The sequence below is a fragment of the Sapajus apella genome, unplaced genomic scaffold (assembly GCF_009761245.1).
Source record: "Sapajus apella isolate SASKATOON/1434 unplaced genomic scaffold, GSC_monkey_1.0 scaffold2, whole genome shotgun sequence".
NCBI lineage: Eukaryota > Metazoa > Chordata > Mammalia > Primates > Cebidae > Sapajus > Sapajus apella.
Window position 1 is genome coordinate 59,488,884 of NW_022436942.1, and position 15,934 is coordinate 59,504,817.

The following is a 15,934-nucleotide window of genomic DNA, read 5'->3' on the forward strand; positions in this document are numbered from 1 at the left end:
CTGCCTGGAGCCTTTTACTCCCACAGGGTCTGCGGTGCTTACTGCCTCCCCTCCTTCCAGTCTTTGTTCAAATGTCACTTCTCTAGTAAATGCTTCCCTGGTCACTCTATTTTACATTGCCGCCCACTCCTGCTATCTGACAATTTCCCATCTGCTTGCCTGCGTTTTCTCCATAGCATTTATCACCACCTAATATGCTATATATTTTACTTATTTATTTTGTTTATCTGCCATTTCTTTTGGAATGTAGGCCCATAAGTGTAGAACCTTTTCCCTATTTTGTTTGTTTTTTTTTTTTCACTGTTGTTATTCCTGAGTGCCTGAAATAGAACCTGGCACATAGTAGATGCTCTGTAAATTGTTGTTGCTATTTTTTTTTTTAGAACAAAAGGTAGTGCCTGACACAGTCAGCTGTTGAAGTCAACCTATACATAAAAATATGGCGAGGCACTGTGGCTCATGCCTGTAATCCCAGCCTCCTATGTCTAAAAAAAAAAAAATGAGCCAGGTGACACACCTGTATTCCTAGGTACTTGGGAGGCTGAGATGGGATGATCACTTAAGCCTCAGAGTTTATGGCTGCAGTAAGTCATGATTGCACCACTCAACCCTAGCCTGGGTAACAGAGCAAGGACCGGTCTCAAAACAAAAAAAAAGAAAAAAAAGCTGACCTTAAAAGTTTGTACCATAAATAATATACACAGAGTGCCAAGCACGCTAGTTAGGCTTGGAGTAGATGTTCAGTTACTTATAGTTCTCCTGTCCCTATTTATACGGAATTTTAAATCTGGGCCATAATGCTGAAATGCTTACATCATTAGAAAAGGATTTTCCAAAGGCCAACTAATTAATACTATTATCCATAAAGTTTTATCTATTTAGCTTGTCATTTCTAGTTCTTTAAGCAATTCTGAATTCCATAACCTATAAACCTTGAGTGATTCCTGAGAGAATTCAACTTACCCAATAACAAAGAACTTAATTTATGATTCCTAAGTGAACTAGTAATCACCGAGCTAATTAAATGCAGGTAGCTCATTAGTAGTAAAATATATAAAATATCTTTATTCTTTTAGGGAAAAAAAGTTTCAAAACTCAGAAGTAAAAAAAAAAAGGGCAGCTGCTGATCATTTTGATGTGATGTTTGTATGACAGCTGAGCACGTGGAAGTTGAAAGTAGATGGTTAGCACTCCCTGTATCTCCCCATTTTGACTCTCCATCACGACTCAGTCTCAGTGTTAATTGTGAATATACATTGTTGGTGGAGACTGATTCCTAGTGAAATTAATCAAACAACCATAGGTGAAACGATCTGTATGTCATTTTGATGCAGTGAATTAATGCCTACTGTATTGTTATCATCTCTTTCCTCCAGTGTCTTAAAATTTAATTTATACGTATTCTTAAGAAATAAATGCCTATGTACAGGAAGTGAATCCGTAAATACACACTTGCCCATATGTTTCGAGCAGGTGCCAGTGTTGTCAGAGTAAAACACTTCATTTTAACTGGAAATCATTGATCCAACAATCTGTACTTCAAGACACAGCCAAGAAAAGAGGAAGTAAACAAACTCAAAATGAAGACGAGAGCATAGGGAGTGGCCAAAGGACACAGTTCTGATGTTACAAAGCACCTGCTATATGCTGGGAGCTAGGCTGCTCGGTGTTTTACACCTTTATCTCCCAGAGTGTTTCAAACTAGCCAACACGGATGAGGTAGAGTTCACACTCTAAAGCTAACACATACTATTCTTAGGGATGCCCTCATGGTTTTTCATTTATTTTAGATATAACATGAACATCTTTGGTACTCTGATTTCCAGCCAACGTCAAACTAGAATAACATAAGGTTGCTAAGGCAAGAATACTGATGAGAACAGGGAATGACAAGCCATAGCAAAGAGGAGGAAAGAAAAGAAAAAGTGTACATAAGAACTCTAAAAGCAGCATCAGCCAGGACCTCTCTGTGCAGGCGCCAGTTACCTTACCCTCCTCAGCTATCCCTGATGACATCTCATTCCTGCACACACATTTACACTCCTGTCCTGTGCCCTGAAGCTTCCCAGGTTCCATTATGAGGGCAACCAAATGTGTAATATAGTTGGAACGGTTTCATCAGAATATCTAAAAAAAAATTTAAGTCCTTCTAAAGCAAACATCAGCATAAAGGATGAAAGACTAATGGTTGTAATATAGCTTTGACCAATTCAGAAGTAAACTCTCAAGTGGTTTCTGAAATAACTCAATGTGAGACATTATCATGACCCGATGTAGATTTTTTTTTTTTTTTTGAGACAGAGTCTTGCTCTGTTGCCAGGCACCAGGCTGGAGTGCAGTGGCATGATCTCAGCTCACTGCAACCTCCGCCTCCTGGGTTCAAACAGTTCTCCTGCCTCAGCCTCCCGAGTAGCTGGGACTACAGACACACGCCACCACGCCTAGCTAATTCTTATATTTTAGTAGAGACGGGGTGTCACTATGCTGGCCAGGATGGTCTCAATCTCTTGACCTCGTGATCTGCCCACCTCAGCCTCCCAAAGTGCTGGGATTACAAGCCAATGTATATTTTCTATAGCTGTCTGTTGTTTTCAACTACTTAAAATGTTGACCATACTTTTCTTCCAAACATAATCAGTATTTAGACATTAATTATTAATACTTTTTATTAACTAAATATAAAAACCCTGAGAGCTAGATTATATTAAAGACCCTGATTTTTAAATAATATAATTCTTATAAATCACTTATCCCATTTCTGACTGTTTGCTAGATTTGTCCAGTGCTAACTAAAGAAGGAGCTCTTTATCAGATGCCAAGTTTCTGACAGGTTTGATGATATGTGTTTACTTTTATATAGTAGGACTTTTAAAATAAAATTTACATTATTTTACAAAAGTCCTTAGGTCCTAAAGAAATATTATTCCTCTTAATCGCTGGTTAAGGGGCACTTAGTAGTTTATATTTTATTCCATGTCCTGAAAAATACATATTTCAAAGATAGAGTGAATTGAAGTGAATAGGATGGAATTTCTTGTTCCTGATCATATTGTCTCAATTCTGTTCTGCTTCACTAGTGACCAAAGAATGTCCCAATATGGTGGTTGCAAGCTAAATAGGCCAACAAAGGATAGATCCCAGGAAGAGACTAAAAAGTTATTACATCCGTTTTTTTCTACCTATAAACTGTTTATAATTTATTTGTCGTACAGTTCTAAATGTAGTTGGTTTTTTTATTCTGAGTATATACCAACATGGATTTTTATCACAGAGTGAAAATAAATGTTCCCAAATTATTTGATAACTTCTCTGAGTATGTAACCAATTCATGTAGAGATTCTAACACAAATATCTTCCAATAACTACGTTTCCCCAAAATTATTTCTTTCTTTAAAAGACCCAAGCCTGTCTATTTTGCTGTTTTTTTTTTTAATTGTTCTTTAGGTACTGGGGTACACGTGCAGATCAGGCAGGATTGTTGCATAGTACACATATGGCAATGTGGTTTGCTGCCTCCATCCCCCCATCACCTACATCTGGCATTTCTCCCCATATTATCTCTCCCTGACCTCCCCACTCCCCTGTTGTCCCTCCCTCGGCCCCCAACAACAGACCCCAGTGTGTGATGCTCCCCTCCCTGTATCCATGTGTTCTCATTGTTCAACACCTGCCTATGAGTGAAAACATGCAGTGTTTGATTTTCTGTTCTTGTGTCAGTTTGCTGAGAATGATGGTTTCCAGATTCATCCATGTCCCTGTGAAGGACACGAACTCATTGTTTTTTATGGCTGCATAGTATTCCATGGTGTATATGTGCCACATTTTCCTTGTCCAGTCTATCATCGATGGGCATTTGGGTTAGTTCCAGGTCTTTGCTATTGTAAACAGTGCCACAATGAACATGCATGTGCATGTGTCTTTATAATAGAATGATTTATAATCCTTTGGATATATACCCAGTAATGGGATTGCTGGGTCAAATGGAATTTCTATTTCTAGGTCCCTGAGAAAGTGCCACACTGTCTTCCACAATGGTTGAACTAGTTTACACTCCCACCAACAGTGTAAAAGTGTTCCTATTTCTCCACATCCTCTCCAGCATCTGCTGTCTCCAGAGTTTTTAATGATTGCCATTCTAACTGGCGTGAGGTGGTATCTCAATGTGCTTTTGATTTGCATTTCTCTAATAATCAGTGATGATGAGCATTTTTTCATATGTTTGTTGGCCTCATATATGTCTTCTTTTGAAAAGTGTCTGTTCATATCCTTCTCCCACTTTTGGATGGATTTGTTTGTTCTTTTCTTGTAAATCTGTTTTAGTTCTTTGTGGACTCTGGGTATTAGCCCTTTGTCAGATGGGTAGAATGCAAAAACTTTTTCACATTCTGTTGGTTGCTGGTTCACTCTGATGATTGTTTCCTTTGCCGTGCAGAAGCTCTGGAATTTAATTAGGTCCCATTTGTCTGTTTTGGCTTTTGTTGCCAATGCTTTTGGTGTTTTAGTCATGAAATCCTTGCCTATGCCTATGTCCTGAATATTATCATCCTTTTTATCTAGCCATGTCAATATGAATCATATATTTAATTTTACTGTAAACAGTGAAAAATACATTTCATCTTCCAAAAATAGTAAACCAGAAAATATAGGTTGCCTCAGAGCAAGTCCACATTCGTTGATCAGACTGACAAGATAAAAGCAGAAGTACACATAGCTTCCTTTTGGACATATCTGTAAGATCAGAAAGCTTTCTGCTGGTTACAGATATTCACAATCAGAATTTGCATCATCTAGTTTAGAAACAGATTTCCCACTGCTTTTAGCAGAACAAACTTTCTGTGGTTTCTCTCTCAACCACCTAATGAGAAATCAGACATTTTCCAGAAACCTCTCATGTGGAGAGCCCTGAGCAGCCGTGAGTCCCTCTGTGTGTGTACCCTTCCCTCCTGTGTCCTGTCCAAAGTCTCACAGCCCATATCCTTATATCTTCAACATGTACAAGGAGTAGTCACAGAAGCCATGGATCCCTACTGTGTCCCCGTATGCTTTACCTTATTTTTCAAAAGGTTCATATTAATCGTTTGTTGACTCCTATGTTGTTTCTTTTTTTAAAATTCCAATGTTTTCATGGAATTTTATACCCATGTAACAAACACATATCCTCAGCTCTGAGGGCCTTTTAGACAAGTGTGCAAAGTGAGGTACTGTGACAAGTATACGTCATTGTGAAAGATATAAAAGATAGGCCAGGCGAGGTGACTCACACCTGTAATCCCAGCACTTTGGGAGGCTGAGGTGGGTGGATTACCTGAGGTCAGGAGGTCCAGAACAGCCTGGCCAACATGGTGAAACCCTGTCTCTACTAAAAATACAAAAATTAGCTGGGCATGGTGGCGCACACCTGTAATCCCAGCTACTCCAGTAGCTGAGACAGGAGAATAGCTTGAACCCGGGAGGTTGCAGTGAGCCGAGATTGCGTGATTGCACTTCAGACTGGGTGACAAGAGCAAAACTTTGTCTCAAAAATAAATAAATAAAATGAACCAGTTAATCAAGAATTGTATTTTTGAGAAAGGTTGTCTCACCAGTCAAATCTAATTTTGCCTGATAATTACATAATTAAATAATTTTAATGTTATAGTGCCTTTGTAATACATTGTAATATTAAAATATATTGGATTAGAACATTTGTTCTGATCTGTTGTTTACTAGGATTTTATTTTTATGATCAAATGGGTATGACTAATCTATACCACAAGGGTTTCTTATTGAAAATGACACCAATCTCCATAGTCATTGGACTCCAAGAGTCTGAGATTTCTAGACACAAGATTTGGTTCTATCACCGTATTAATATAACGAATGTAGCAAACCATAGTCGTTGCTGAAAGTTTGAAGTAATACAGAGTATGTTGTTTATTTCTGTAATTAACAGAAATCTCAGATAAGAGAATTCAAAAATTAAGAAGGACAGTAAGGTCAGTGAGTTCAATATCCATCCCACCCACATACAAAGAAAACACTGGTCTGATGAAGAGATAAGGAACTTCCCCAAGTCCCGCAGCTTGCTGGATGGTCAAGCTGTAATTCCAGCCTGGCAATTTTAACCAGTGTGTTTTCATTTTCACTACTTTAATCTAAATGTGCTCTTAATCTTCCTATTGTTCCAGTCTATTAAACTACTTTTCCCTTTCATTTTCAGTTATCATCTTTTGTTTTAGAAACAGCACTTGATCTTTCAATTATACCCACTCTGGGGAATCTCCTAGAGCTGGATTTACCCTAGACTATACTCTCTGCTCTTCAATACACACACGCACACACAAACACACCCACACACACACATGCATACATACACCTCACCCTCAGAGCCATCTATTGACCAGATGGCTGGGTGAGTTAAGGATGGGTGAGTTAAGGAGGCATCTGGTCCACTAACGGAAAAGTGGAGTACCATAAGCTCTGGGAATTTCCAGTAATGTTTAATCACTTCAGTGTTTATGAATGCTGTAATCTAGAGTTTACAGCAGTCCATAAACAATAGGATTGCAGAATCTTACCATCAGAAGCAGGCTTAGAGATTTTATATTCAGGATCCAGAGACTCAGCAATATTACGACTGTGCAGCATTGCCGAGAAAGCTGGTAATGAATAAGTAGCTAGCCTTGTTGCCATAAAATTATTCACCCCAAAATAAGAAGTGATATTTTATAAAGAGATAGGACCTTGTACATTTCTTTCTTGCCCTGAAAATTACATGAATCTCCATTACCAACAGACTCTAAGAGTCTGAGATTTCTATACACAGTGTTTTCATTGGTTGAGCAATGGATGCTTAATAAAATTATTTTTACTCATGATTTGATTACCTATTTCCTTTGTGGTTATAGATTTTATAACACCTGCAGTTGGTTTATTAAATACATGAAATTTATTTTACAGCTCTATGAAAAGGTTGCGCTACTTTTGACGAATTTAGGTAAGTGGAATCCTTTTTATTTCACAGCACTGTACTGTGGTCTGGAAAGTATGTTTCAAAGATTCCTTTCTCTAACACTGCTGGAAAGAAATATTCCCTTTATTTTAAAATTCATACAATTTTTTTCTTTGCCTTCAACAGAATAATTTAAATATGTGTGGTAATTTTTCTATATAAAGCTTTAAAATCTGTCACAAACATGATGTCATGAACTAATGTAATTTAAAGTAGATTTTCTCTTCCTGCAAAAAAAAATAGCATCACAAGAGTACATTTGTATAAAGTATCCAGCGTAACTTAAGAAAGTGTTCATTTGCTATTGCCTATCATTTTTGTTTAATCAAAAACGTATCAAGTTTTCATGGTATATAAACTGACACCAGAGTTAGTTTCTTTGAATACTGGGAGGCCAGGCATGGTGGCTTACATCTGTAATCCCAACACTTTGGGAAGCCTTGTCAGGAGAACTGCTTGAGCCCAGGAGTTCAAGACCAGTCTGGATAAAATAACAAGACCCTGTCCCTACAAAAACATTTAAAAATTAGCCAGGCATAGTGGCATGTACCTGTAGTGCCAGCTACTCCGGAGGCTGAGGCAGGAGGATTGCCTGAGCCCAGGAAGTGGAGGCTACAGTGAGCCATGATCATGCCACTGCACTCCAGAACAATCTGGTAGCCAGCAATAACTTGTACATTTATCACATTTTCAAGACAAAGAAATTGTCCCGATTTTATTGACAAAGTATTGGTCATTATGCTCTATGCAGTTTGAGAAAATTACATGCTCCCACCCATAACTCGCTTTAATGCCTTCCAGAGGAGAAAAAAAACCTCACAAAAGTGTTCTTAATTTTAATCATCGTTATGATCATAGATAGCATTTATTGAACCTTTCTATGTGCTGGATACAGAGCTAGGCACTTTACTTTATCTCTTTGAATGTCATTGAAATCTTCCATCACCACCAGTTCTTGCCCAAAAAGATAGAAAGAGGCTTATGTCCATGGAATAGATAACTGCACATCGGTAGACAATGTACCCTGTGGTACCTTGATCCAGGCTAGCAAAAATGCCAGTGGAGATACAGTTCTGGTCCATCCATGGTGGGGATACCTGGGAACCTAGCTGGCAACCCAGGAGACCTTTCCATGTAACAAGGAGTTCAGTAGCGGAAGTGAAACCCTTTAGGGATCCTGTGTCTTTATGGCTCTCAACAAGTCCTAAAGCTGACATTTAAACCATTTTAAATCAGATTCTCTTTCATTCTCCCTTCCCTTCTCAGATATACTCCCAGAACGCATTTTGAGTTATAATTCATGGAAAATGAATTGATTAAGTGAAGCATTAAATGAGAAATTAGAAGCTCAGGGAATGTGGAAACAGACAAAATGCTATTGTATTACATACCTTTTTTTAGACATTGCCAGCTCTTAGAATGCAGCTCCTGTGATTGGATAAGTGCATTTGACATGAGATTTCTAGCTGGAGGTTTGATCTTAAGGGCAAATGGATCTACATTTTGGTTCATGCCATTATGTCCAGAGACCATTTGCTTTATGGAGGTTGAAATATATGGAGATGAGACTTGGTCCCTGACTGAGGTCAGGACATTATAAGGCAGATGGTGATATGCAGTAAAAGCTCTAAAGACGACGTCACCTCCTTGGTATTTGTCCATGAGAATGGAAAATGGTGGGTGAGGGTAAAGGCAAAGGAGTCATGCTCTTAGCATTCTATGATAGGGATTTGTCTCCCTCCTAAGCAGTAGGCTGGTATAATATGAGAACTAGAAGTTGAGACCAAGGAGCTATTTGGAGCTGGTAGGAACTAAACCTGCATAGACTAAGAGGAAAAGAAAAGGCTACTGAAAACAGCCAGGACCGGAACTGAGGCCTCCACAGCCTGTCTGTCTCTGCTGCTGGCTCTCTGGATATTCTATAAGAGTGGAACAGTCTAGGTATTCAATCCTCTCAGATTCGTCCATAGCCACTTCTCATGAGACCCTTGTTGGGTCTGGCCTGTAAGCTTGAGGATCCTATGGGTGGTCTGTTCCATCACACACCGTCCGTGGGTAAACTGGAGCCTCCTGCAGCCTCCTCAGGACTCCTGTGCTCCCACCCTGCATGTGTTGGGAAGGGAAGAGAGGGAGTTGAGAGGGGATGAGATTCAGCCTCTCAAACTCTGTTCACCTTTTGTCCACAGAACAGCCTCGCACAGAGTCTGAGTGGGAGAACAGCTTCACCCTGAAAATGTTTCTTTTTCAGTTTGTCAATCTGAACAGCTCCACATTTTACATCGCATTCTTCCTTGGAAGGTAAGAACCTGACCCCCCTGCACACTTCCCTAAGCTGAGAACGGAACACTTAGTGGTCACTGACTCATGGGGACAGAGAAGCCCCTTCCTTAGGGTGATTTATGCAAAGTGTAAAAAGAGAAGAGCATCCTCCTGCCTTCCCTTCCCAAATCTCAAAACCACCTGGCATCCCAGGGAAATCATCTCCACTCAAAACTGCCTTTGTACCTTTTGCTGCTAAGATAAGCAGAGGAAAATAGTTTGTGCATGTGAATGATGCATTGAAAACTTCTGGCCTCTGTCTGCACCTGACTCAGGCCCCTAGCTTTCACACCTATGACAGCAGGTGGCAAAATGGGGAGGGGGCTGCAGCATGTCCTGGATTTCTGACTTCACTGAAGGGGAAAGGACATCTTGACAGGAAAGTGGGCAGAAACAGGATGCCAGCAGATGCTGGGTAATTTTTAAATCCAGCAGTTATGAGGATTGGGAAGGATTCCCTGTTAGTGTTAGTGTTGCATGAATCCCCTTACATCTGAGGCATTTCAGAGGAGATGGGAACTCGGACAGGGCCAGGCATAGGGTATTGGTGAGATCACTACAAGCAGTCTCTCCTTCACTTCTAGCTCTTCCAACAGCACAAAATTCTAGGCAAATAGTTTAATAACGTTGTTGACAGCATGACTAGGACTCAGAAAGGTCAAATGTGTTTAAATCCAAGAGTAAAACTTCTGCTTACACAGGCCAGAGCACTTGACATTCAGCAGAAAATGTTAAAAGTCCACAGCAAGCAGCAAGAACTGGCTTCTGTGTTAGGCAGCCCCACAGAAAGGCCAGAGAGAAATATTCCCTGGAGAATCCCAGAAGCTGTAGTTATGACAGATCTGGAGGGTTTCCTAATTCTTCCAGACCTGATGCTTGTTGTAGCAGTCACTCACATTGGAGGATATGTTAAACTAAATGTGATATTCACTGAAAGCTTAGACCTAGAGTGCTAATGGCTTGTTTTTCTCTGTATGTTGAAGATTCACAGGACACCCAGGTGCCTACTTGAGGCTGATAAACAGGTGGAGACTAGAAGAGGTCTGTATTCTCCCATCATTCCTTGTTTCCAACAGACTTGCATTAAACAGCCGTAGGGCAACTTTGTGTAGATTAGAAACCAGACACCCTTTCTTCCTCTCCATTGATTCTGGAATTTCTGTGTTTGCTTACCTTGCAGTGCCACCCTAGTGGATGCCTTATTGATCTGTGTATGCAAATGGGTATTATAATGGTGCTAAAGCAGACCTGGAATAATTTCATGGAACTTGGCTACCCGTAAGTACCTTAGTATCAATAATTGAGAGGCAACATTGCTGCTATTGGCTTTTCTAGGTGTGGCAAGTAAGATAAGCAATGCAGACTCAGCGATTAAGCCAGTGTGTGCACCTGGAACTAAGTGTTCACATTTAGACATCCAAAGGCAGTCATGAAAATCATGAACATTGGCTCTTCTGGGAGATTTAGCATGGTTTGCATGAACAAAAGTGAATATTCTTTAAGGAGCCTCTATTGGCCCCTAAATATTGAATACTTGCTTGTGAGCTGCTTTAATTGATACCTCCGACTTTTTGGGCTCCAGCATTGCAAGTCCTTAGCTATGTATGACACCTTAACAACTTCTCCACTCTCCTATCCCTGTGGTGAACCTAGTGATAAAATATCAATGACAATGAGCAAAAACTTGCATCAACTTCTTAAGGATAACCTTGAATTCTGCTGTGTTTGCTCAGTTCTGGTCAGTTAAGTTTTAATGGGGACATAAATCAACAATGCTTATATTTCTGCTTTAATTCCACACCTATTGGTTCATGTCGGCTCAATGTCTCTGTAGAGATATAGAAAACTCAAGGTTTCAGGGAGGACCACTCAGCCAAAACAATTAGTGGGAACTTGGTTCACTTCAGAAAGTCTTTTCTTAGCTCTCTGTCAGAACCAAAGCCAGTAATTTTCTATTCTTAGATTTATTTTTAGAAATCTTATTCCAAGTATTTGATGTTTCCCATAAAACTTTTTAAAAATAAAACATAAAACAAAAATTATCAGCCTTATATTCTCCTTTAAGATTTAAATCACAATTAAAATGTCACAGACATCAAGGGAATTATATTTTATCTTCTAGTAATGTGGACATAGAGCAAAACTGTGAAGTAGGCAGTTTGTCTTTGATATTCATCCCTTTATTTGCTTCATTTCCCATGTGTTTTATTTTTTGGAACTTCTACTCCTAGATATCCTTCAACTTTTTCCTTGTCCTGCATGGAACACAAACCTGCCTCCACACTCCCATTTTTCTCAATGCTTTCTCATATTACAAACTGCACTCCTGAACACTGCGATGGGTTCACATGCTAACCTCACCAATACCAGATGCATTTTACTAGGAGTCAGAGCCCCTGTGGAGACCTCAAGCCAAAAGTGAACAAGTCCATTCATGCAGGCATCCATGTACCAAGAGAGGAAACATTTTATGGGTTTGCAGATCTTTAGGCCCCTGACATCAGAGTATGCAGCTCAGCACTCATGTGGCAAGACTGCTCAAGGATCCTAAATTAAGCCACTTAAGCCAGCTATTCCTCAAGATATCTTGGCGTTGCCTTTGTATTGGGGTATCCATTTATAGATGTTCTCAGTCCTCTATTCAACCCTCATAGGCAATGCCCAACATGAGACAGTTTCATGAGTGATTAAAATAAGTTCTAGTAGTCCCCAGTGTCTGTTGTTCTCATCTTAATGTCCACATGTACCCAGTGGTTAGCTTCCACTTATAAGTAAGAATGTGAAGAATGTGCATGCAGTATTTAATTACTTTTTTTTGTAAGAAATTGATCTTTTTGCCTAGGTTAATTCAGAATTGGTGGACTAGAAGAAAAGTACGACAAGAACATGGACCTGAAAGGAAAATAAGCTTCCCACAATGGGAAAAGGACTACAACCTTCAGCCGATGAATGCCTATGGACTCTTCGATGAATACTTAGAAATGAGTATGGAATATTCTACTTTATCTTATTAATTGTAAATTTTAGATCTCCAGATATATTCAACTAAACATATACCCATTATCATCAAGCCCATCAGTGCATAGGGATTCCTAAGCCAAACAGAGAGGAAGCCATGTCCTGCTTACACTATGCTATACTTACATTTAAGGAACCAAATTTCTCTAGAACCAAACCATAGCTATTTCTCTTAACGCATATCTAAGACCATGGGCTTTGGAAATAAGTTATCTGGGTTTGAATCCCAGCCCTATCATTTATTAACTTCGAAACCTTGGGCAATTATTTAATCTCTCTTTGTCTCAGTTTCCTCATCTCTAAAGTGGGAATAATAATAAAAGGAAATATTTCATAGAGTCTTTGTGTGGACTAAATAAGTTAATGTGTGAACATGACTTAGAGCAATGCCTGGCTCAGTATGTACTTGGTACATGTTACTTATATCATTATTATTCTCTTATTCTTTTTGTCTTCTGGAGGGAAAGGCAAATAAAATAAATTAAGTATGTTATATATTCTCCTTCATTATTAAGTTGAACATGTATATATTTCCTTTAATTTGAAGCTCTAACATAGGAGTGGAAATGAGGGAAGGGCTGGGCAAGATCCATTTCTTCTAAAGGCAGCAGTTCTTTCTGGGTAAATTTGAAATTTAAAGGAGTAGTAGAATTGATGTTTAATGTTTCTGAAATTGCTTATGTTCTAAGTATCTACTTATGTCTTTAGAGTTTCAACTATAGAATGGCAGAATGATATAACCTGGAGAAGAAATCAATTTGGACATTAAAAATAAAAATAAAGAGAATTCATTAAGAGAACTAACCACTTTGAGATCCCTTAATGGATTCTTCTCCCATAAAGAAGACAATGAACAATAATGTTGCTATATTGAGTGCTTAAAAAGAACCTTTTATGTGGCTAGCATTTGGCAGTACTCCAAATACTGAAGTACCTTTGCAGCACAAAACAAATCTCAGAAGCATCACAAGCACACTGATGAAATCTAACTGCTCATGTCTGTTCTTTGTTTTTGCTATTTTCTTAATGACTTCCCTACTTTGTTATATACTTTAAAATGTATTCACTGAAGTATTATAGTGAAAAAGTATACATAAGTGTAGGGATCAATGAATTTTTGCAAATTTACACACAAATGTAACCAAATCTATGTAGATGAGAGGTTGGCAAACTATTGCCTGCAGGTCAAATTCAATCCACTGTCTGTTTTTGTAAATAAAGTTTTTTATTGGAACATAGCAACTCCCATGTATTTACATATTAACTATGGCTGCTTTTGCACTGCAGCAGTAGACTTGGTTAGTTGTGTCAGAGAGTGTCTGGTCTGCAAAGCCGGAAATATTTACTTTCTGGTTCTTTATAGGAAAATGTTGCTATCCAGTGAGGTAGATCAAGAAGTAGAATATTATCAACATCAAAGAAGGCTCCTTTGTCCCCTCCCTCATTGATAACACCCTCTCTAACCACTTTCCTGACTTCTAATACCATAGATTAGCTTTACCTTTGTTATTCTCCATTTAAATGAAACTGTAGAGTACATACTCTTTTGTAGTTGACTTCTTTCGCTTGATGTCATGTTTCTAACATTCTCCCTTATTGCTACAGGCAGTAGAACTTCATTTCAGTGCTGTACAGTATTCCTAGAATGTAGACCAGAAGCCAAATTATGAAACAGGCAGTTTGTCTTTGATACCAACCCTCATCTTTCCTTAGTCATCTGGATTGGTTTTTGTTTTTGTTGTTTTGTTTTGCATTTCCACTCCCAGATAAGCCCCAACTTTGTCCCCTGCTACCCTGACACAACACACAGACCCTCATGCCACCATCAACCCCTTAACCCTCCACATATCATGAAATGTACTCCTGAACACTCTAAAAAATAACGTGCTAGGTTAACTGCATTTTAATAAAAGCAAAGCCTCTGCCAAGCTTGAGTCAGGAAAAAAAAGGCAAATTTACTTGTAGAAGTGAAGGCATCAGTGTGCCAATAGATGAGCTATTATGTAGTTGGCAGATCTTCTAGGCTTCTGAATCAGAATGTATTATTTATTTATCCATCCATTCTACTGGTGATAGACACTTGTGTTGTTTCCAGATTTAGGATCCTATAAATAATACTTTTATCAATATTTTTGTACATGTGTTTTGATTAACATATGTAGATGTTTTTTATTAAGAATTTACATGGGAGTGGAGTTAGTAGGCCATAGATGTGCATTTGTTTGTCTTTAATTAACACTTGAAAACAGTCTTTAAAACTGGGCTGTGCTAGTTTACACTCTGGCTAATAATAGAACAGCTCCAGTTATTCCACATACTTACTAAAACATGTGTTTTTGTTTTAGCCATTTGGGTTGGTATGCAGCAGTATCTCATCATGATTTTAACTTGAAATTTTATGATAACTAATAATGTGGAACACCTTTTCATATGCTTGTAGTCATTTGGATAAACTCTTGTGAATTGACATTCAAGCCCGTGTTTTAGTGGGGGTATCTGTATTTTTCTTAGTGATTTGGTATTTACATATTCTGGATATCAATCATTAGTCAGATATAGATGTTGCAAATCAAATATCATTTCTCAGTTGGTGGCTTGACTTCTCATTCTCTCAATGGTGCCTTTAAATGAAAAGAAATTTCAGTTTTTTTCTTCAAAATTGTTGCCACATAAGTTTTAGAATCAGATTTCTAATTTGCATAAAAATCTTACATATTAGATGGGATTAAATTGAACTCTTATATCAATTTGAAGATACATATTTTCCCAATCCATGAAAATGGTATATCTCTGCATTTATTTATGTCTTTTACATTTTTCTCAGCAATACTTTTTGTAGGTTTTGGTATATAGGTTTTGTAAAACTTGGAGTTATTTCTAGGCATCTTAGGAATCTTCGTGCAACTGTAAATGATGTTTTTATTGTTATATTTTCTAATGTTTTATTGCTAATATTAATATATGGAAATATTATTGTTTTGTATATTTGCTTATCATGCGAACTTGCTAACATCTAGTATCAATTAGAGTTGCTTATATATTTCTTGAGATTTTCTACCTGTATATACGTAATTGTATCATCAACATATAATGATAACTTGACATTTTCCTTTCTAGTCATTATATATATTTTTGTTGTTCTTGCCTAAATGCACCAAGACCTTTTATAAAATGCCAGGTACAATTGGTGATATTGGACATCATTGTTTCTGACCTGAGGGTAAAAGTGTTCAATATGTGACCATTAAGTGTGGTGCTACCTATATTGTTTTGTACATACTTTTTATTGTTTCCTTAAAGAAGTTTTTATATATCCCTACGCTGCTGAAAGTTATTATCATGACTAGCTATTACATAATATCATGCCATTTTTCTGAACCTCTTGAAATGATTATGCAATTTTTTTTAATTTTACTGATGTGGATTTCACTGATTATTTTTTGCTGTTAAAGTTGTTAAACTAACCTAGCAAACTTGGAAAAAATGCATACTTGGGTCATAATGCATTTTTTTAAATTACCAAGTTCAGTTTGCTAATATTTTGTTTATGATATTTATATATAAATTCATGGAAGATATTATAGTGTTGTTTTTCTTTCTTGTAAT

At 37.9% G+C, this 15,934-nt stretch overlaps 1 protein-coding gene across 8 annotated transcripts in view; it reads left to right on the plus strand.

The window, feature by feature from the left end:
- ANO4 (anoctamin 4) overlaps nt 1-15,934 on the plus strand; it is a 398,033-nt gene that overhangs the window by 355,819 nt on the left and 26,280 nt on the right. For all 8 annotated transcript variants that reach the window (XM_032298965.1, XM_032298973.1, XM_032298986.1 and 5 more), the window contains 5 exons: nt 6,940-6,976; nt 9,178-9,289; nt 10,294-10,351; nt 10,491-10,588; nt 12,153-12,295. In XM_032298965.1, coding sequence (XP_032154856.1) covers nt 6,940-6,976; nt 9,178-9,289; nt 10,294-10,351; nt 10,491-10,588; nt 12,153-12,295 — 448 coding nt within the window. The remainder of the gene's footprint in view (nt 1-6,939; nt 6,977-9,177; nt 9,290-10,293; nt 10,352-10,490; nt 10,589-12,152; nt 12,296-15,934) is intronic.